Source organism: Seriola dumerili, unplaced genomic scaffold, assembly GCF_002260705.1.
Source record: "Seriola dumerili isolate Sdu_G_001 unplaced genomic scaffold, Sdu_1.0 BDQW01005129.1, whole genome shotgun sequence".
In the NCBI taxonomy this organism is placed as follows: domain Eukaryota; kingdom Metazoa; phylum Chordata; class Actinopteri; order Carangiformes; family Carangidae; genus Seriola; species Seriola dumerili.
Genome location: NW_019179384.1, coordinates 53495 through 76870, shown reverse-complemented (window position 1 = coordinate 76870; position 23376 = coordinate 53495). Strand labels below are relative to the sequence as shown.

Genomic DNA, 23376 nt, shown 5'->3' with positions numbered 1-23376 from the left:
ACATGAAGCTACATTTAAACAGATATTGGGTTGTTTCGATGGGCGACCCACAGCAGCTTATTACTCTGACACTCTGCCGGGTGCTGCCGGTCGGCTTTCCTAACTGGGAGCACAACCCCACGTCAAAACACCACAACTATCACTTTAACTCTCAAATATTAGTGTTGGCCTCAGAGATCCAGAACTGTGTTCTAACCCTTTAAGAACTCAAAGGTTCTGCTGGTACCAGCCATCTGAAGAACATTATGACTGTTTAAATGCTTCTTTACACAATGTCAAGTCAAAGTCCCTCACACAGTAACATTTGGTTTCACACATTATACACATCAGTGTCGTGGAGAACAGGTTGAAGCTTTAAACAAGATTTGTCAGTTGAATGTGACAGTGAGCTGTAAACACACAGTCTGACTCACTGTCTGACGTGTCGTCACAGACCAACCACAGCGTACATGTCACACTACAGAGGGACTCGTGAGGGATGGGGGGTCGTGTTGGGATCGATGCTCTTTGATCACATTCAAGGCTTTAGGATGTATGTTATTTTAAAAATTCCAGGTGCTCAACTGACTTCTTCACATCTGATTTCATTCATGCGAGACTGGTGGTGAAATAAATCAGTGGTTTCAGCGGTGCATCTTTTATTCCATAGATCAAACACTGCATAAAAAACATGTAATATTTCCACTATTATACATGAAATGTGCTACATTTAGAAAGACTGTCCACACCTCGACAATGCTCTCAAACGCTTACAGAGACATGGACACCATGTTCACACTCAGTCACTGAGGCTGAATTCCAACACAGGTACTTCTTATTTATTCCCACAAAGTGTGCAACGCTCTTTAAAGTCTCATACACATGATGCAAGTGGAACCAGATGTTCAGTCAGCGCTTGCTCATCTGTTACTGATGAATGTAAACATGTTAATGTAACAGCTGAACGGGAGGCTCAGATTTACATCGGACAGCATACATGTCAAACTCAAGGAGATAATATCTTCTGTCTATCAGAACTGCACTCACACAACTGATACTTCCTCCCCCTCTGTATTGACATACTCAGAGTCGCACGCTCATTCAGTCACTTCCAGTCACATTTAAGCTCGCCCCCAATAGAAATGGCTAAACGAAAGGTGGACTCTGAAAACATGGGCTTTCAGGAGAGGTGGGAGATAGAGTATCTGTTCACTGACATAAAAAATAAACCTGTCTGTCCTCTGCGCAGAGCGGATGTGGCCGTAATTAAAGAATATAACATAAAACGACACAACAAAACGAACATCATGACCAGTACCAGGATCAGGACACAGCTCAAGCTCCTGAAGGAAGAAGAGTTCAGAAGAAGTCTGGAGTCACAGCAGACCGTGTTCACCTAATACATGAAACAACACGGTCGATTTAAGTCTGTTTTTCAATAAACTTTGACACCGTTTGGCCCTCAACTTGGACCCAGTTGACCCTCTCTGTGATTGGGTTCACACCCCTGCCGTACAGTTTACAATGATCATAATGTGGTCGTCACATGAACTGAGTATTTATTAATGGTAAAGCAGGACCTGATTCCTGAAGAGGGTTAGTGCAGATCCAAACTGACACCATCTCCTACGTCACATCTGATGAATCTGAGCCACTGAGCTCCACTGTTTCCTAAAACACATATTCCTTCATAACCATCAACACACACACTGTGGTTTATTTAGACTCAGTCCAGCACACACCGTCCCGCTCACAAGAACACCAAATGAGGATTGATCTGCCACTGAAAAAGTCCCCAACAGTCACCATTTCCTTTATATTTAGGAAATGACTGAGAGTTTATTTTTTTTAATGAAACTGTACGATTTACATGTTCAGGAGGAACCAGTTAGAGCCACAGACAGAGGAGGGAAGTCAGACTAACACTCTGTAGATGGGATTTGCTCCTTTTGGCTCTCCTTCTTGATGCAAAGCTGCAGCTGTGCGCAGTATCGTCCATGCATGTGTACAGCAAACACTTCAATGAAACAACACATTTCACAAGTCATTTTGAAGAGGATGGATGAAGTCATCACAACCAAGTTCAAATTGTCCAAAAACTGCGTCCCCCTAATTCATCTCCTTCTCCATCCTCTCTGAAAACAAAGACACATTTAAAACACGTTTCCTGTTGACCACCATGTGAAACATTTAGAGATCTGTTCATTGTGTTGAGTCTTTTCCTCAGCACCGAGTCTTCAGACCGGCTCGGTCCGGGTCTGTTCCCAGCTCTCCTCCTCAGGGTGAATTTCAGGGTGGCTCTTTTGCTGGTGTGTCTTCAGGTTTCTTATCCAGGCAAATCCTCGGCCACACATCCCACAGCTGTACGGTTTTTCCCCGGTGTGAACCCTCTGGTGCTTCCTCAGGTTACCAGCCTCGGAGAACGTCTTCCCACATGTGGAGCAGCTGAACGGCTTCTCCCCCGTGTGGACACGCTGGTGGATCTCCACTTTCTTTGGCCGGTTAAAAGCTTTGCCGCAGTAGCTGCAGACGAACAGTCTCTCCTTTGGGCCGGGTCGATGGTGCGCTTGTTTGCTGTCACTGAAGGGCTGGGAAATCGGGAAACTGGCGCCGTAACAAGCCCAGCCGTTCACACTGGAGGAGGTCGAAGGGAAATCGGCCGCCGCCATCGAGTATGAACAAGACGGCGTCTGTCCTTCCATTTCAGCCCCCAAGGGCTCGTCAAAAAACTCCTCAACCAAAGAGTCAGCACTTTTATCATTGTCACACAACACATCAAACTGTGAGTCACTGCTGACATCATCGACATACTGGGCGGGGTTTACCGTTTCCTGCAGCGAGTCTCTGCCCTCATCAGAGGAACTGAGGTCGCACTTAAGGAGAGGAGAGGAGTCACTGACCTCCGCTCCTCTGCTGTTGCCACTACGCCTGCTGTTCTGCATCTGGATCTGGGTCTGAGACTGGATCTGGGTCTGAGACTGGGTCTGGGATTGGATGTCCTGCTGTTCAGGGCTGAGTCTCTGTCCTGCAGCTCCACGAGGGACACACTCCAGCACTCCTTCAGAGAGACACAATGAGACAAAGGAAGGGGAGACACAACAGTTTAATACTCTGTCTCACATGGTTCTACTGGTCAATCTGTCAATTTATCATCATCACCAATATCATGATCTCACACTGATTATCTATTGTCATTTTATCATTTCACCTGTTCAGTTACATCCATGAAATTAAAAGCTGATCACTTCCTGTTATAGTTTGTGTAGTGCCATCACGAGTGAACCGAGCATGTGCAGAATCAAGAGTGCTCGTTTAAATGATGAAAATAAGCAGGAGTCTGACTGAGCCGCCAGAGAAAAGACAATACTAATACTATTATGATAAAATTCATAATAGTATTGGGGGGAGGGGGAGCTCACAACAAGCTCACAATGTCCCGACGTCTTCACTGCAGAAATCTGTCAAAAAACCACGAAACCACAGATCAAAAGACTGGAATCTGAACACTTCAAACTGTCTCAGAAAATCTATGGTGGCCCTGAGAGCTCACAAGACACTACATATTATTCTTCCACAAGGCCATCAGTCTCAAACAATAAGGTTTTACAAATCAGTGATTTCATCTTTCAGGGAGGGCTACTGGAGTTCAGTGGTCTCTTACCAGAATTCTTCAGTGTATCAGACCAATAGAAGAGCCACAGAGAGAAGCCCCGTCCCTGCAACATTTGTACTTTTACCATAATGACCAAACTCAAAAGAGATGCAAACAAAAAGACGGTAACATTTCACATGACAGCTGTCATTCTGCAGTTTGTGATTCCACATTAATTTGTTTTTTTTTATTAACAGACAAAAGTAACGCCATACAGCTGGGACAGTAATTCTAAAGCTCCATATAGTCTAAAGGTAGATGTCCATATGTTGTTTGATTATAGATCAGGTCTAGGTTCTATATTAATCCTGTGAAATTATCAAAGCTCTCAGTTCACAGAGAAATGCACCCAGCCTGTATTCAGAAACTGCGCCTTAAAACCAGCCGTCAGGACTTTTGGAACTTTGTGATGTCACAACAAAGCAGTCACCAAGCCCTGCCCCACTGGACCCACCATCCAACCTTGAAGGATTTGGTTTCTCTGAGTGTTTACTTGAAATCTGCTATTTTTTATCGAATCAATCAGCCAATCAAAACAGAAGCTCAGAGCCTCCTCTCTTCCAATTGGCTCACCGACGTGTTGTTACTAGAGCTCCAGAGAGAAGCCTGAGAGAGGAGATGTAAAACTACACTAAGATGAACCACAAATATATCTTCTTATGGATCAACACTTCAAGTAAAACACAGAAGAAGAAAATATGGTGAATTTGAAGCACTCATTCTAACATAAGCATTAGCTGACTAGCTGACCCCCAAAAAAGTCCCTGGTCGGCGGCTAGTACTTTCCAAAGGTTCAGGAACTTTGGGGGGTGTGGTCTGCAGTGCTGAACATTTCTGACTGGTCGAGTACTTGCTGCATTTTTTTTCACCTGTGATGTTTAAAAGTCCACAGAGAGGGAGGGAGCGAGCGAGGGAGCGAGCGAATACATTTTCCACACTGCAAAAACAGGTCCGGGAGAAGGTAAAAAAACTGAAACAGGACTTCAAAAAATTAAATGACCACAACCGACGGAGTGGCTGAGGTTGCCACCCGTCATGTATAATATGCTGCGTCCTGTATTGAATATATAGGGGACCCAATTTGTCCCATATTGTCTTTCATGTTATGTACTCAAAGTGATATGAATAATGTAATGTCAAGTAATAATTATCTTCCCGGGACTTTAGGCCATGGTGGAAACGCAGACAACAATGGGCCACAGGAACCTTTCAGTTCCTGAAGAAAAGTACCTGGAACTTAAAGTTCCAGGGGTCGAAATGCAGCTATTGACACCAAAATCAGTTCCAATTTATGACATCTAAATTCAAACATATAAATAAACTAGAATCTCCTCCTCCACTCAGACTAGTTTCAGGTTACATCCCTGTTTATCCAGAGTCATATAAAATATTAACCACTGGTGTGAAATTTTGTCATAATTGCTGAGCAAAGTCTTGAGTGCTGGCTAAAAAGTGTTTTGTGATGTGACACTGATCTTGACCTTTAGCCACCAAAATCTAATCAGTTCATCCTTGATTCCAAGTGAACGTTTGTCACTCATCATGACACACATACACGTGACAGCTTCTGCACTCACCATCATCTCCTATAAGGGGCACGTCCTCCTCTGTCTCTTCAGCTCGGGACATGTTTGCCTCCACCTTCTCCTCCTTCACCAGCAGTGCCTCTGGTTCCACCAGCTCCACATCTGGAGACTGCACAGTAAGGCAGCTCTGTCAGACTCAGCAAAGACCTGCTTCAGATTCCAGCAGCTACAGTACAAGCACTGACTGCCCAGCTGCCCAGTACAACCACAGCAGCCAGCCTGCCCCCTCCCAGTATGTGAGTCCTCCACATCACCTGGACTCCCCCATGGTGCTTACCTTACTGTGGATGCTGTCAGAGTGGACCGGCTGGCCAGTTGCACCACCTGCAGCAGCTCTGCCTGACCACAGAGCCACGGCCATCTGTCGCTCAAACACAGCACCTACACAAACACAGGACACGTGTGTTCAGAAATACTGGTTGTCACATGTTCAGCATTCAGATACAATCACATTGTTGCTGAAGGATAAATATTTCATCAATCAACCAAATGACAAGGGTTCTGCCCTGAAAGAGCTGCTGATGTTGTGTCTGTGACTCTGATGATTTCTGGATCTCAATATTCTCCACACGTTCTACAGTTGAACTCATTTCTCTCGTCCACCATATCCCAAAGCCAAGTGTAGAAACACAGTCTAGATTTTCTGATTTCATGTTGAAATTCAGACTATAAGAAATCCTGTCATCCTCGCTCAAAAGGAACTAGAGTCACCTCCTCGTGGTTGTCTGCCTCCTCCACTGAGACTAGTTTCAGGTTACATCCGTTTATCCAGAGTCATATTTTTAGTCATTAAATTTTGTCATAATTTCTGCAAAGTCTTGAGTAATGGCTAAAAAGTGTTTTCTGAGATAACTGTGACCTTGACCATTGGTCTTTAGCCACCAAAATCTAGTCAGTTCATCCTTCAGTCCAAATGGACATTTGTGCATGATTTATTGGGATTCAGTTTGTCCTTGAGCCCAGATGAATGTTTTTACCAAATTTCAAGAAGTTCAAAGCATTACTGAGATATTGCATTCACAAGGAAAATCTGTTTTGTGAGGTCACCACGCCGTGACCTTTGACCCCCCAAAATCTAATGAATTCATCCTTGAGCCCTAGTGAATGTTTGTACCAAATTTGAGGAAGTTCTGTTAAGGCGTTATAGATAGAGATATCGTGTCCACGAAAATGGGACAGATGTACAACCTGAAAACAAAATGTCTGCTGCTCTGACTGTCCCTGACACGGAGGAATAAAAACTAGCCAATGCATTTGTGACCTCTAGACTGAACTACTGTAATTCCTTATTATGAGGATGTCCGGAACACCTCTCCTGTGTTGGCTTCATTAGCTCCCTGTAAACTCCTCCTCCTCACCTACACCATCGTATCTTGAAGAGCTCATGTTATGATCCCTACAGGCCAGCTTGTGGTTCCCAAAGTTTCTGATACAGGTTTACCTCAACATGGCTAGCCGCCATGCAGACTGTTAAAACAGATCTGTCTCATCCTAAGGTTGGAGCTCCTGTCAGTGTCGGAGCCTCTATGTGAGATGCTTCGACAGGTGATTGTGTGTTTTTAAAACTCATTTTGGGGCCGCAGCTCACTCTGTCCTCCACCAAATAAACAGTATGAAAGTAGAATGGTGTCAGGCTCCTCTCCTGTGAATCAGATCCCAGTCTATCACACCTCTTTTAGTAATGAGGAGTGAACTGGAGTGATTAGAAACAACTTCTCTCATGGTAATTTAATGATCTTGCTTCATTTCTAGGAAAACAAGAGCTGAGATACAAAACAGAGCTTTTGAAAAATGTGCATCTTAAAATAAAGTGTTTAATTTTAGAACAATTAAAGTGCAACTTGAGTTTCACTTTTTCTTCTTTTTGTTAACTCACATCCTTTTCTCTTTCTTTCCCTCTTATACCCCACCTTCTCCTCTCATCTCTCTCCTGTGTCTATGTCACTCACTGACTCAAGTCACAAAGATTGGCTGAGCAGCGTCACGTGAAAAGTGATGTAAAGGCTAGAAAAGCTGCGCTGGTTAAAATAGATATGCTCTGCCCAAATGTAATAGTTCTTGATCATTTGTAGGTTATACAATCGGGGTCCAGATAGGACATCGTCTGGGTCTCAACCAGAACCACGGCTGTCTATGAGTGACTTCAGCACTAAGGGACAGTACTGCCAAATCTCTACCGGTGGACACTTTTCTACAGTGTACGCCTTCAATAATACACACAAATTATGAATTTGTATTTTGTAAATGTAATACTAATTACTGAACTTTGAATCTGTTTTGTGTCTGAAACCAAAATGAAATTTCTCTTGGTTGCACTCAGTGATTACAGAGTGGCTCCTTAGGTATTATGCTTCAGTTTAATGTCGAAAAGCTGCCTTTTTTCATGTGCTGGGACAAATCGGTTCTGTCAGAACAATAGATTGAAACACATTGAAAATGGATCAGTTTACATATAAAATGTTGATTTTGTTAAAGATGGAAACTAATTGTCAGTTTTTTAAATAAATTTTGGCCAATAATTGTTAATGTTTTTGCCTCATAAAAGGTACAAAATGACATGTCACTCCAAATGTACCTAATAAGGTGCCACTAATTCTGTTGGCAAAATAATAAATAAAGGCAAAAATGCCAAAAAATAACTTGAAAAAAAGGTACCAATTCTGTACCTTTCCAGTGGGTATATTTTTGTAACAGGACATAGAGGTAGACTGTCACTATGGGTACAGAAATGTTCTTTTGGGTGGGTTCCACAACCTGTGAACAGCGCTGCAGCAAAACAATGATGTTAACAACTGTATACTTCTGACCCTGTGTGGATGTGATATGGTCGCTGTCGGTGAATAGCTCAGGTTAAACCTCCTGTTTGAGAGCAGCAAAAAAGAACTGATTTTGAATTGATTGATAACTTGTTATTGGATTACTGCATTGCCAATATGCAATTGTAGACTTGCGGTTTTTCAGTCTATTCGACAAAGCAATATGTCGCAAAAGTGAAACAGAAACACACATGACATGACTTGAGTGTTCACATGACATCCAAAAACACTGCAGACTATTATCTCCCAAAATCCCTGATACATGACCGTATATATACCATATATAAGAGATTTTCCCCCTCTGTCATTACGTGCACCACATAACCTGGTCGCCTTCGATTAAATAATACAGCGGCAACTATGGATGGATGCAATCGTCTCACCAATTAACAAATGCTGGACATCCGTCGCAATGTTTAATTGAAATGATATCGTGAGAGGAGAAAACCCCACTTTATTCACCTAACAAAACTCAATGGAAACAAGGAACATTCTCAATGTGTTTTGTTGATTTTTCTAGGAGAAAAAAACTCTTCTAATGAACGCAGCAGGTATCATAACAACTTTAATGAAAAATCATGGTGGCAGAGGATACTGCACTGTGGTAATAGACTGTCATATTCAGACACACTGTGGTAATAGACTGTCATATTCAAACACACTGAGGTAATTCAGTCATATTCAGGTTCTGGCATGTTTAGGTATGTTATGTAATTTATATATATATATATATTTATTATTTATTTATTGTGTGTGTGTGTGTGTGTGTGTGTGTGTGTGTGTCTGAAGAAAACATGGTTTAAAACAGCAGCTCTTACTGGTGGATGGAGAGGACTCCCGGAGTCTGTCTCCCGGGTGTATCTGGACTCTCGGCCGGCTGCTGTTCATGGCGCTCTCCCGGAGCCTCCTCTCGGCGTTTCCCCGGGCCATCTTCAGCTCCAGCAGATGCAGCTTTCTCTTCAGGGCTTTGTTCTCTCTCTGGCACTGGGACATCTGTAAACTCACCACGGCGTATTCATCGTCCACCAGCTTACAGATCTCCGCCACCGCGGCGTTAGCCAGGACCTCCATGATGGAGGCCAGCTGGGTCTGAAAGGCCAGGCGGCTGGACATCCTTCCTCCAGTCGGTGGTTCGCTGGCCGCTCCGTCGGTGAAAACACGGTGTTAGTCCTCCGGTGGGTTAGGAGGAGGTTTGGTCAGACCATTACTACGACGATTCGACGTGTTTCAATGCTGAGCAGGTAAAAGACTTTAGCTAAGCTAAAGTAGCTTCTTCTCTGCCCACAAGCTCCGACCGCAAACATGTGACGTCGCATCCGGTTAAACAAACGCTCCCTAAAGTACCAGAGTAGGTAGAGAGATAGATAGATAGATAGATAGATAGATAGATAGATAGATAGATAGATAGATAGATAGATAGATAGATAGATAGATAGATAGATAATGTCATTTTACATTACATAGAACTAGAAATGGTGTATCTATGTCTTCATAAGAATTTACCTCATTTAACCTCACCCACGCAGTCCTCCTCTTCATCAGGGGCATATCTGTGAAATTCAGCCCCTCTGCCAGCAGCACATGTAACCCACAACATTAAAGCTGCACCATATGAAAGGTGTCACTGGACCCACAGAGACAGGTAAGTCCACAGTCGCATCAGTCATATGAAACATTTTAGCCTCTTTCAGCTCATTGTTTTGGTTTTACTGTAAATAAAGATGGATGTAGCCTCTGTGATGTCACCCACAGGTTTCTGATGCTTAGAGTGAGCTGCTGCAATCACCATCTTGGCAGTGCCTGACTCCACCCCTAACTCCCGGCTAATCCATAAATGGTCAAAGAGGAGGAGTGAGTGTCGAGCACAGATAAAAAGTTAAAAGGTAATGTCAGCCTGTTTCTACAGCCTAAAGCAGAGAAGAGGACAGAGGTAGTTGATGTCTGATGAGTCAGTCTGACTGAAATGTTCCTTCTTTATAATCATAGAAATATTGAACAGTGCATCATCATTGTTGGTTTAGTCTTCAGTGTTTCCTCTAGGATTCCCCCCCTGACCAAATGAGCAGTTGACAGCAGATTTTACTTTCAAAACCTATTTATTGGCTGGCCAGTTGAATATGCTTTTATCGCCACCATTGAACTTTTACAATATACTGTATATCACAGCCATATACAATGTCAAGAAAAATAAATACCTTTGGTTTGTGAAAAATAAATGTTACTTCAACTCTAACCAGTTGAAAATGTAAAAAGTAAAAAATAAATAAAACAATAACATTAAATAAATAAAAATAATAAATAAACATATAAAGATCAGCTAGATGGGGCTGTAGAGTCAGTGGCAAAGTTTGCACCCAGGCTCAGAGCACTTGATTTTCAGCGTTATATAGTTTACACTCACATCACATCTGATTACAAGTGTGAACATTAAAATATTATTTTTTACCTAACCGTCATCATTTACGAGTCAGTAAAAGGCTTATGATAGGCTACCTGACTAGCGTCTTCTTCATCTGTTGTCTTTCTCCTCTTAGAGAAGTATCTGAACAAGCTCATCTGAAAATGCAGTCAGCAGTTAATACATAATGACGTCTAGATATTAGCTTAATGCTATCAATTAGTTTACCCAAGTTAGCGTCACTGAGTTGGCTAATAAGTCTACCTTTTCTCCGGTAATTCGCTGCTTTATTCCTCACGACTACACTTCTCTGACTCTGACCTAGTACCTGACGTGATGTCACTTTCAAGGCCGCGCTCTCGCGAGTAATTAACTCCAATAGGATCCCCCAACCACCCCACTCCCTCCCTCCCCTCTCCTCCCCTCCCCCCGCTGTTGCGCTCATCATCACACAGGCTGTGCTGTGAAGGTGGAGAGATGTGGCGGTGGTGCATTTGCGACAATAAAAAAAAAGAAAAAGAAAGAAATTTGAAGGCATGGCGGCTATGATTTAGCAGTGGCGGGGCGCCCCCGCTAAAATAATGTAGAGGAAAAACTGGTCTTTATTTCTCCTTATGTTATTCTGAGCTGCAGTGATGAAGAAGAGAGTTAAGGCTTCATCACAGTCAGGAATCTAAGAAACTTTAATCATCATGATGTAGTTATTCAGAGGGAAATAAAGCCACTTTCCATAGTGACATACCCTGGTTAAAAGTGAAGCAGCTTCATGACACCAGGAAACCTGAGTTAAGGCCAGAGAAAACTGTGGTACAGGCCCCTGTTGTTAGTGGGAGACAGCCTGCACTGTAATGTTTGACCTCCGCTCAGTTGTTGAATGAGTACGGAAACCCTGAAGGCAAGTGTTGAGTTTTGTTGTTGAAGCGTTGGTTTTTGTAATACTCGTTGCAACCACCAGTGGCTTTAAAAAAACACCTGCCAAAGCCCTGAGAGGTAAGTGCAATTTTTTTCTTTTTCTTTTTTTGTTGGGATTTTTTGTTTTATTGTTGTAATACTCATTTTGGCCACAAGACACTGAAGTGCAGTCCAGGTCTACATAGTGCTACAGCATCATGTTTTTTCTGGTGATTTTTAATTTCTCCATGTAAATATAAACTACAAGTTATGTAACAATATTGTCATGTCTTTCTTTTGGGTAAAAATGTGTTTTAATCAGTGAAGTCCTTCTGCTAGAGGCTTTAGGAAGTCAGGTCAGATTAGTATCAAGAGCTACAAAGCCCATGCAATCTCCAGGTCCTTGTGGGTTAAACAGGACTCTCACCTAGGAAACTGGGGTTTGAATCTCATTATATTTACTGAAATATTTAACTTATTATTTTCAGTATTTTTTCCATTTCTCCCTATTGTAGCAGACAGGAGAGAGAGAACAAAAGCAGCTGTATCTACTCGCCTCCTTCTGCTGATGTTGAGTGATTGTTGTGAATCATACTCTAGTCACAGAGCACCTAGAGAGATCCTGGCGGGCCACCACATCGGTGGGCCAATGGTTGTGTTAACCATCTCAGTCTGTCTCTTTAGTGGACCTCTCTGTGTGCCTGTCATTCAGGGTTCACATGGCAGCGTGAAGCTCCTGCACAAGTTTCACTTCAAGGCTTTCTGACATAAAGGTTTCATATAAAAATAAAGAAAAACTGAAAATAATAAATTAAATTGGTCAATAAATATAATTAGATTTGAACCCCAGACTCCTGGGTGAAAGGTCTATGTTTAACCCACACATCCACTGTGACCTGCTCATTACATGGGCCTTGTAGCTCTTCATACTGTCTCACCTGATTTCTCTGGCAAAATCAATATAAATACGAAAAAGGTAGCTCCATTTTTGAAACTGACACACAGGATTAGAAGCTCTGCCCTCTCAAACTGACTGACAGGATTTAAAGTTATAATCTGTAACTTCTCCACATTAAATTTTCTAAAAACAACTAGACCTGTGTTCTATATGTTGTGTTCTTACATCATCACAAATGTTTCCATCAATTCTCAAACCAGATAAATCTGATTTTAATCATGGTAACGTTTCATTGGTCGCCTGTCAGTGACATCATATCCTCTATGATCATGTGTTGTGTTTGTCTGACAGAAGCTCAACATTGACTTTCAACTCTACATTTGAACCAGATGAAGGATTTTAGTCATCGGACTTCTGGATCTGAAGTTATCAGAGAAACAAGCTGAGTAAATGTTAGACAGCTCAGTTCCCAGCTGCTGGAGACATCCTGTCCTTTGTCCACTGAAGAGCATCTGTGAATGTCTGATTTTTAAAGGTGAAATTCTTTATGGGTGTTTTTACTGTTTTTAATTCCCTGGTCTGTTTTTTATGGAGAGGAATACACCTCTGTGGATAAAATTTAGCTGCTGGTGATCACTGCCACATAACATTGGCCTCCTCTCCATCCATTCATCATATCAAACCTTCCATGTGGAAATTAAATAATTCTTTACTTTTAAATGAGAATTTAAACTTATTAAATTAAAAGACAGAATTTGATCTGTATCACTTAAAATCAAAATACTTGGAAAATGGGGACAAGGCTGGTAAACTGTTAGCCCATAGGCTTCAAAAGGCAAGGACTTCTTGTCTTATTCCTGCAATTAAATCAGAAAATGAGGAAATATTAAAATCGCCTCAAGACATCAATAAGAGACTGAAAGAATATTATGAAACACTATACTCTTCGGGGCGGCACGGTGGTGCAGTGGTTAGCGCTGTCGCCTCACAGCAAGAAGGTTCCGGGTTCGAGTCCTGGCTCGGACGCGGGATCTTTCTGTGTGGAGTTTGCATGTTCTCCCCGTGCCTGTGTGGGTTCTCTCCGGGTACTCCAGCTTCCTCCCACAGTCCAAAGACATGCAAATGGGGACTAGGCTAATTGGATACTCCAAATTGACCATAGGTGTGACTGTGAGAGTGAATGGTTGTCTGTCTCTATGTGTTTGCCCTGCGATGGACTGGCGACCTGTCCAGGGTGTACCCCGCCTCTCGCCCGAAAAGATGCTGGGATAGGCTCCAGCCCCCCCGCAACCCTACTAAATTTATTTGCCTACTCTATCCACTGAAGATAGAGACAATTTCAAAAGACCAATTTCTCAAGCAGACATTTTGGCTGCCATCAACAAACTGGCTAGTTGTAAAGCCCCAGGCTCAGTATGAACTTCTATAAAACTTCGTCATCCAAATTAGTTGATAAAATACAAAAGGTTTTCAATGAAGCCAAGGAAAATGGATACCTACCCGACTCAACACATTTTTCCCTCATCACAGTCCTACTTAAACCTAACAAGGACCCCTTATAGTGCGGAGGATACCACCCTATCTCACTTCTTAATTCAGAGAGGAAAATATATTTTAAAAAATTTTGCAAGAAGATTAGATGAAATCCTACCTAAACTCATTAACATTGATCAAATTGGTGTTGTAAGGTCCAGACAAATTGCAGACAATATGAGAAAAAAAGACATATGACCGCATTGAATGGTCATATCTTTTCAAAACATTGAACAAATTTGGGTTTGGCCCAAATTTTACAAATTAAATTTTATTGATATACTCAACTCCTACAGCCTGAATAACTACAAATAGCATAATCTAATACCATTTGAATGTAGACGAGGGACACCTCAGGGGTGCCCTTTGAGTCCTATGCTCTTTGTTTTGTCATAGAACCTTTGGCCATACTGATTAGAGAAAACCACAATATTAAAGGAATTGCAGCTCCAGTAATGGGGATGAAAAGTCTTTTTGCAGATGATATCCTCCTAACATTATCAGATCCTCCCACATCCCTTCGTCATAGTCTTGAGACTGCAAGGGAGTTTGGAGCTATATCGGGATACAAAATTAATTGGGATAAATCTGAGGCTTTACCTTTAATGCCCGCTGCCATAAGTACATATTGCTAATTTGCCATTTAAATGGTCCCCTGGTGGGATGCGATATATTGGTTTAACTCTGAAGTCTAACATATATGATATTTCTCCGTTTAATTTGAAAAAGCTCATAAATAATATCAAAAATGATATTGATAGGTGTAAGTTTAAAGATGACTGTGTTACCGAAGATTACTTTCCTCATGGCAGCTATTCCCCTTCCTTTGGATAAAAATTTTTTCAAAGAGGTTGACACAATATTCACAGATTTTATAAAGAACAACACAACTCCTAGGGTTAGTAGCAATAACATATGTGGACAGGGAAAACGGGGGCCTAGGCCTTCCAAATGTGTATATATTGCATTTAACTAGATATCCTTTGAAATGGGGTTATGGCTTTAATTCAAGAGATACATGATGGGAAAATATGGAACAGGAAGCTTTAGACAAGCAAGATAAGGTCACTTTGCAAGTGCTGTGGTATGTTCCCTTATGTAAGAACATTGATAACCCTATGATTCAGTTTTCTTGCTCTTTTGTGAAAACATTCCAGAATATGATTAATTTTAAGATTACTAACTCTCCCAGTGTTCCGTGTATCCATTACAACTATAGGTTTATGTTGAATGGCAGGCCAATCAGAAATGATGACTGGGAATCCAAAGATATTAGAACTTTAGATGATACCCACACGACAGAAAATTGAAAACCTTTGCCCAGCTTAAAGCTACATATGGGCTTGAAAAATAAATACGTAAATAAGATCACAACTGACCAAATATCTAAGGAGAAGCCATAGTCATACCCAAGTTGACAGATACTGAGTCCAAGCTAGAATTAATGTTCAAACAGAAGGACAAAATTGTGTTGAAATTATATAAATTGATGAACAAAGAACATCAGGCGAAAATTGGAATACAGTTTAAAAAAATTGGGAAACCAACTTAGGGATATCTTTGGAAACCTAAGAATGGAATCATGTATGGAAAACACTTTTTAAAGTATCTAAATCAGTAAAGAATAAAATGATAAATTATAATTTTGTGCATAGTTTGTTAACATAACATGGGTATGTCTGATTCTGATCTTTGTTGGAACTGCAAACAAGATAAACACAACACAACAACCAGATTTTAACAACTTGATGCATGACAGCTAAAAGATTAATAGCAACAAATTGGAAGGATACACATCAACTGAAAGAGGGACTGCGGCTTTGAACATTCCTTGAGACTATCTCCATGGAGGGAGCTGCGTCTAACCTCTCTGAAGTTTATAATGAGGTACAACAATTGTGGAAGGTCATAATGGACATTGTTTGCAAAATAAATAAATAAAAACTAAATCTTCCTCAGAATCCTTAGTCATACTCCCAAAGTAACATAAACTGCCCATTTCCTTATGTATTGCTGTATTGTATAGATGGCTTGAACTACATTTTATGTCTAGCACATTCTCTAGACCCTCCTTTTTTTTCTTTTTTCTCTATTTCTTTTGAACTTGTATAAGTATCTGCGTCAGTATGTAAGAAAAATGTACCATCTCATTTTTTCTATTTGAAAAACAAAACAAAACAATAAAAGTTTAAGTAAAACAAAAAATAAATGATTCAGCTACTGGTAAAAACCTCCTGAATGTCTGGTTCATAAGTTATCAGAGAAACAATTACAACAAAGGTTAGCATCAATCTCAGCTCCAACTTTTCCCTGTCCTCCGTACAGCATCGGTCAAACACTGACTTTAAATGTGAAACTGCTTTATTTACTGTTTGTAATGGTTATAATCACTGGGTCTGTTTGATTTCCTGAACCACTGACACTGAAGGAATCCAAACCGGGAGGAGCTTATGGTAATGGTTGTGAAGACAACAATTGTTTTGATTGAGAGACACCTAGAGACAGAAGTTACACACTGTGCGTTTAATATAAAGTCATGTTAAGTAATAACCAAGTTAATAAAGTTTTCTGATGCTGCTAAGGGTTCATTTCCATCAATTATTTTGTAAAGCAGTGAAACTGATAACACAAAAACACTATATTGATCTATATTGATCGTATTTCAGATACCTGAGAAACATGGTACATTTTAATTTATAATTGTATCATGTAGTCTAATACTGCTGGCAAGTTATGTCCACAGATTTTTGTCAACAGCTGCTTTCTCTCATTCACTATGCTGATGTCTTTATTATGAATTTCCAGGCATTTTAAGGGCTCTCCCCGTGTTGGGGCTACGACAGGCCTGATTGCAGACACCCAATTATGTGTGAATATGGACAGAAAACAAGGGCTTCCCCTTGTTTTCAAGAGGTGAAACCACAGAGAATGAATACATGTTAGACAAAGCACGTTTGTCTTATTTCATTTCACATTAAAAATGAAATATAGAATATTTTTAGAATGATGTTGTTGTCCAGATTGACTTAAAGGACAGGATCACAGTCTGATTTAGACACATCAAAGTTTACACCCTTTTTATTCAAAAATCAAACCATCCACAGACTGTCTTTTCCTGTTGAGCTGCAGTGGAAGGACAGAAACTGACTGACAGGTATCTTTGAGATGAGACACATCAGACTACTAAACCTCATATTAGCTTCAGATAAAATATATTTTTGTACATTTAGGTAGATAGATAGATAGATAGATAGATAGATAGATAGATAGATAGATAATTTATCCCCTAGGTGTAATTAATGTAGCTAATTATTAATAATAATAATAATAATAATAATAATAATAATAATAATAACACTTACTAATATATAATAAACAATAATAATTAATTGTCAAACTCAAGAAATTTTCTAAAGTTGTTTGTGTTTTGTGTGTTTGTATGTGTTTTATTAAGATGCAGTGCATTGATGGATTTGTTTTTATCACTTTTCATCACTGCGTGGGTGAATCAGATCAACCCATACTGTACCTCTGTTACTTTTAAGACGGGAGAAAAATTTGTACATCTATTCTGTGAGGCAGGTGCTTAGGAACAGGAAGCGCGATCCAAAGTCTAAGACGTTTCGGTCTTAAACCTTCATCAGGCAAATGGTTCTCTTACATCAAGGAGCCATCTTCAGTAGGAGTGGCTGAGTCAGCAGCCAATCGCCTGATCCCACGTGAAGTGGAGGATAAATAGAAAAAGTGACTTTATGCTGAGGCATTCACACTAATGTTCTTCAAATCTTTATATTTCATTCTTACTTCTTCTGCCTTTCTACAATCTTCAACTACTCCTTCATACTTTTTAGTACAAAAACCTCAACTATCAAAACGTTTAGCTTGTTCTATAGATAATCGGATGTATACAACTTTTTTCCACTCTTTATAATTTTCAAAATATTCAGCTTTTTCTGCTATTTTTTTGCAATTCAAATGAATGGAGAGACTGTTCAAATCCTTGAAATGTTCAGCCTCTTTGAGCTTCAACTACTTCAGCATACTTTCAGCTACAGACTTCATTCAAACTATAAAATGTTCACAAGACATCCGGCTTTTAAACTTGCATTCAACTTTTTGATATGTTGGCCAGTTTTTGAATGATCACAGTTTTAGTTTCATGCTTTTTTCAGATCATTCTTGAGTTTATAATGGGTGACATCATTGCTAGATTGGGAGAAGCTCTAAAATTTGTCTGAAAAAAAATTGTGTAACTCGTCCTTATGACCACATATTTAGATCTTGACACATCATTTCTTCCTCATTAGTAGACAAATTTGTCCTGTTTCATATAAAGTGACTGCATTTAGCACAGAGACTGTTTTGTGTCATTTTTATACCACTGGGTGGGTATGGGTGTGTATTGCACAGAATGTTCAGAGCTAGAGTGGATGACATCATCGCTAGAGTGGGATAAGCTCTAGAACTCCTCTGACAAAATTCTGTTTAACTCATCCTCACGGCCACATATTTCAGCTACAGGAACTGTTCAATCATCATAGTAGCTCTCCCATAGACTGCAATACAAATTCATAACCTGATAGCAAACAGCAGGTCTCAGGTCTCAGCAGGTGCTAATAATGCAGAATCCAGGCAGAAATGGACAAAGCTGATTCTTATTGGCTAATTGGACTCAATTGGACACCCAACCCATACACACACACACACACACACAACACCACCACCATCACCACCCCCCCATTTTTATCACTAAAGGTAAGCTAACAGAAATACCTCTGTATGATGTAATATACACTACATCCTCCACAGTGATCAATTGAATCAACAGCTGTCTAAAACTATTTTAATAATAAATTACCAACTGAGTATATTAGTAATTATCAGGTGTATGCTCAGTCTCCAAAGTGCCTAACTGCAATTAATTGGTTGATTTCGTTGCTGTTCTCACCTGGGAACTGATATATCTGGTAACCTAAAGATGTTCTTTAATTTTATACTTTTATCATATATAATTATTATTACCCTATAACATGTTTTACCCCTTCATCTCCATTTTTAAATGTAACGTGGTAACACCTTTCCGCAGAAACATTTAACTGACTTTCCTCTTCTTTTATCTGAGAACATTTTTATACAGTGATTTACTTCTACTGATGTCTTTTCATTAATACTAGTGATGCTGTTCACGTGGTGACGTGCTGACATCAGTGTGGTGTCTTATCTCCAGTCAGTTTCTGTTACTGGTAGAGTTTATTGCTGCTCTGTCTGAACATAGTTAATGTTGCTGTTTTCTTCATCACAGTGTCTACCTGCTGTACATTTAAGCTTACACTAGTTCTGCTCCAGCACTCAGAGCTCTCTGCTCCTTTTAGCAACTTTCACTAACTCAGCAGTTGTTTACTTGCTGTTCAGATCTGCTAGTTACTTTAACTTAGCAGTTAGCACTAGATTTCTCACTCCCTCTCTCTCTCGCTCGCTCGATGTGGTGTTGTTGTAACTTCAGTGTAGAGGATTGTGATATTTACTACTTTTTCAGTGATGTCTGCTGTCTTTAGGCACAGTTCCACTCGCTAACCGGAGCTAACTTCTCTGAAAATTTTCTTTTAAAAAAAGTCAGATATGGTACTTTAAATCTCACAATTTCCAACTTTCTCTGACAATTTTTATATCAAAAATGTTGAATTTTTTTTGTCCTGTATCACCCAGTCTTGGTCTCATTCTGATATCTTATATGGTTTTTTGAGGAAGTGATGGGCGTACCCTCCACCTCTCCCATTGACTGATATACAAATTCAGGAGCAGGTGTTACTGGGCAGAAATGGCTCCTTGTTGTCAGAGAACCATTTGCCTGATGAAGGTCTAAGACCAAAATGTCGCAATAAATTGTTTGCTGCAAGTCAGACAGTGTGCAGAGTTTTTCATTGCCACTTCTGTTACTTTGTCATTTCTAAGGCAGGTAACTTCCCTTCCTGACATCAGGATTTTTTAATACCAAACAGATTCCAACAGATTATAGAGAAGTTTATATTCATGAGGTTACAGCACAGAAATGATGGTCACTGCACAGCCAGTTCATTGCAAACCATTTACATGTTTAATGATACCCATACATTTTTAAACACTGGAACAGCTCATGAAAAATACTAAAAGCAGTGGAGCCTAGTGCCAATGACATCCAAACACCAACACATAAACACGACTCTCTGATATATATTTTTTTACTTTACATCTTTTTACAGTCCTTTGTTCTTTCGTTGAGAACGAAGAGTGATTGAGATTAACGGTTGCACCTCGGGTGTTAAAACACTGCAGGTCACATCAACTGGGCTTCGTACCTAAATAATTTAGAAATTAAGTTGTAGAAAACAAACCTCATGGTCTGTCCTCTGGACAGTAGCACATTACATCTCCCCGTCTATGTAAATACATAGTGTATACTGACAGTTAGCTTGACATACGTAATCATTAAGCACCATCATACATGAGAAGATGCAGACCTGCATAACAACACTTATTCAACAAAGTGCCAACATTAACCATTCAACAGCAGAAGGCCACTCAGTCAGGACACTATAGCTATGTGAGTAATGGGGGGCTGTACGTGATGAACACATCATGACAAACAGTGTGTGTCAGCACTCCCTCCAGATTCAGGAAAAGTTTAAGGAAGAGTTGTGGGAACATTTAAAGTGCTTCAAAGGAGGAGTCTGACATTTTGGAGAGCACACTTTCTTGTCGTTCTTGTTCACAGTCGAGAAGAAGACTGTATATCATTTCTGAGCATACAGTACAGAGACAGGTCCAGCACGTGGTTAGCCTACATTAGCAAAAAGGACCAGAGGCAGGTATAATCAATTAGCTTGCTAGCTAGCTTCATCAAAAAAATGACTCACAACAACTCCAAAGCTGAAGAAGTACTGTATCTCAGACACTTTTCAGACCAGGTCTAGACCACACTCTGTCATCTTCACCAGTGTAACGGCATAGAAGTGTGCACACTTGCACACATGTAAGCTGAGTAAGCTGAGTTAACAGCTGTGAAGCAAAAACAATAGCTGTGGAAACACAAAGGCTCGATCATGTCTCAGTTTGAACATTAGCAAGACAACAGGTTGGTTCTTTACTAAGACCACTGAACAGCTTCTAATGGCAATTCATAGTCACTGAACTTGAATATCTCTGAGTAAAAATCCAAATTTTAATTCTACTGTAAAAATCCATTAAGTAGTCAAAACATTTCTACATTTCCCACATGTACGGTGGCCCTGAGGGCTCACCACACTGCAACTTAAAGAGGATCTATTATAGCCATTTTTAGTGTTCATCATTTCATTCTTTGTGTCAACTAAAATAGATTTACATGTTTTAATGTTCTGAAAAGACATTATTTTTCTTTGTCTGTACTCTCTCTGTTAGAGCTCAGTGCTCTATAAGGCCCCCCTCCTCCCTCTTACTGGCAACTACCATGGCAACGACATGTTCCACACAAACGGTTGTGGCGGCTTCGGTTCTGCCTTATCAGTTTGCTCAAGAGTTCGATCCTGAACCAGAAGATGACAGACCCGATCCACCTTCACAAGCTGGACTGGAGCAGAAAACAAGCGTACCCACTGTTCTGCGGCTGGAGGGAGGGAGAAATATGAAGAGAGCTGCGAATAGAGACGCTGGACAGTCTGCATAGACTTAGGATGACAATATCCATAACTTGGAATATTTTTATGAGAAACCCTTTTGATTTTTTATGTGTGGACACTTCCAGACTAAAGGAATATAAGTAATGGAGGGACAGACAGTGGACAGGTAGGGTGTCTCCAGCGCCTCACCTCCTGCTGGTTTACAATGGTTTAAATCTGAATGAATTTAACGTTAGTGGGCATAGTTACTGAAAAAGAACTCAGCGGTTAAACTGTGGATAATTTATCTGAGCTAACGAGGTACAGCATGTCAATACTGACCAACGTTTAATCATTTATAGCTTTGCTATGCTGCTTCTTCCTAACATGATCAGGTCACGATTGGGTCACGGGAATGCAGTTAACAGCCACAATAACAATGCAGACTGACAGGCTGTGAGGCTGAGTCACCTGTTCAGCCACATCAAGAGTGAATAAGAAATAACCGTTGTGAAAATGAAATGTCTAACTGTGCATGGTTTCTGAAGATGTCCTCCTTGAAGAGCGGGCTCACACTATAATATTTGGAGCAGTGGAGAACCATGGAAAAATGATGTAGATTTCTGCAGGAAATTAAGAACACTGTCTGTCATGGCTATAAAACTAATAAAAACTCTTCATTATAAGTAGTTATGTGCTGTGCCTTGTGTGGGGGCATGCCGAGCTTGCAGGTAGGCAGCACCAAGAGAAGTACTGACGTAAATAGGACCAGGAAGTAATGTCTGGACCCCCAAAGACGTGTTTCATACAAATGAGAAAATTGTGTTTTTACCCTGACAGAGTTACTCCCTTTGATGTGAACTTTGATCCTTGTGACTCTGGAGACCATTTTCATGCACAAAAACCTATGTAACACACTATAAGTAAGGAAAACTCAGAAAAGCATAATAGGTCCCCTTTAAGAAAACACATGCAAATACAGAAAGGTGCTGCAAGTAGCACAGACGACAACGGAAGTGTTTCCAGGGGACACAAGTTCCCAGTTCAGGGGCAAAACCCTCTGGAGTATGCAGTCTATGAAGGCATGGCCCTTTGTATCTGCCGTAGACCATGACAGCCGAAAAGAAATTAAATGGTCAGCTTCGCTGTGCGTCACCAGCTGTGCCCGCTCTTACTGTGGCATCGCAAAGTACAGCTCCTGTTCTCGAGCAACCTTGACAACACGTAACTTTCTTCACAAAAACTTTTAGGTTTTTTTGAGGTTTAAGGCCCGCAGTTTTACTGTTAGCAGCTGAACTGAGCTGAAACACAATACTTAAATTTAAAAATTGTTGCTGCCATATTGTTTTCATTACCAGTACGCAATGATTCATGGGATATGTTGGAACATGACGGACCTGCCTGTTTGGAGACTTTGTTGTCCAGGAAAAGAAGGACCTGTTTGAAGGAGCCTTTGAAATGGAACGGTCTAGTCTCTCTGCTGTGATGCCGTCCATCTTCAGACACAGCCTCTGAAGGACGAGACCCTAAGCGGAGACACAGCTGATGTTCTGTGATCTGTGTGTTTTCTTCAGGTGCAGTGTATTGAGCCCTCAGGGCCACCGTCCTCCTGTGTTACATTCTGGGGTCATTAAAACACTCAAGCTTAAACATTCTGACAAAAAGCCAGATCAGTATCATCAGGCTGCAGCTAACGATTCTTCTCATTAACAATTATTCTGATATTTTTTTCTCCATTAAAAGTCAAAAAAATGAAAAATTCATCGACCTTGAAGAAAGATTAAGCTAATTGTCTCATCAATTGTCTTGGTCTTACACTCTCCTGTGTGCGTGTGTGTGTGTGTGTGTAAAAACAGCTTTGGAGTTGTTGGATTGGGTCTGTTTCTCTTTTAACTGAGCTAAGCTAACTGAGCTAAGCTAACTGAGCTAACAGAGGCTGGAGGTGTGTGGAGATGTGAAACCACAGAGGATAAGGCAGATTAGATTTCTTTTAGTAACAGCTGCTGCAGC

General features: G+C 40.6%; 1 protein-coding gene across 1 annotated transcript in view; it reads right to left on the bottom strand.

Moving 5' to 3' along the window:
- Positions 1 to 9379, bottom strand: part of LOC111239858 (zinc finger protein 629-like) — a 43594-nt gene extending 34215 nt beyond the window's left edge. Inside the window, exons 1-4 of the mRNA XM_022769777.1 lie at positions 8852 to 9379; positions 5495 to 5598; positions 5209 to 5326; positions 2223 to 3037 (exon numbers count right to left, since the gene is read on the bottom strand). Coding sequence (XP_022625498.1) covers positions 2223 to 3037; positions 5209 to 5326; positions 5495 to 5598; positions 8852 to 9146 — 1332 coding nt within the window. The 5' untranslated portion in view covers positions 9147 to 9379. The remainder of the gene's footprint in view (positions 1 to 2222; positions 3038 to 5208; positions 5327 to 5494; positions 5599 to 8851) is intronic.
- Between the last annotated feature and the right edge of the window lie 13997 nt (positions 9380 to 23376).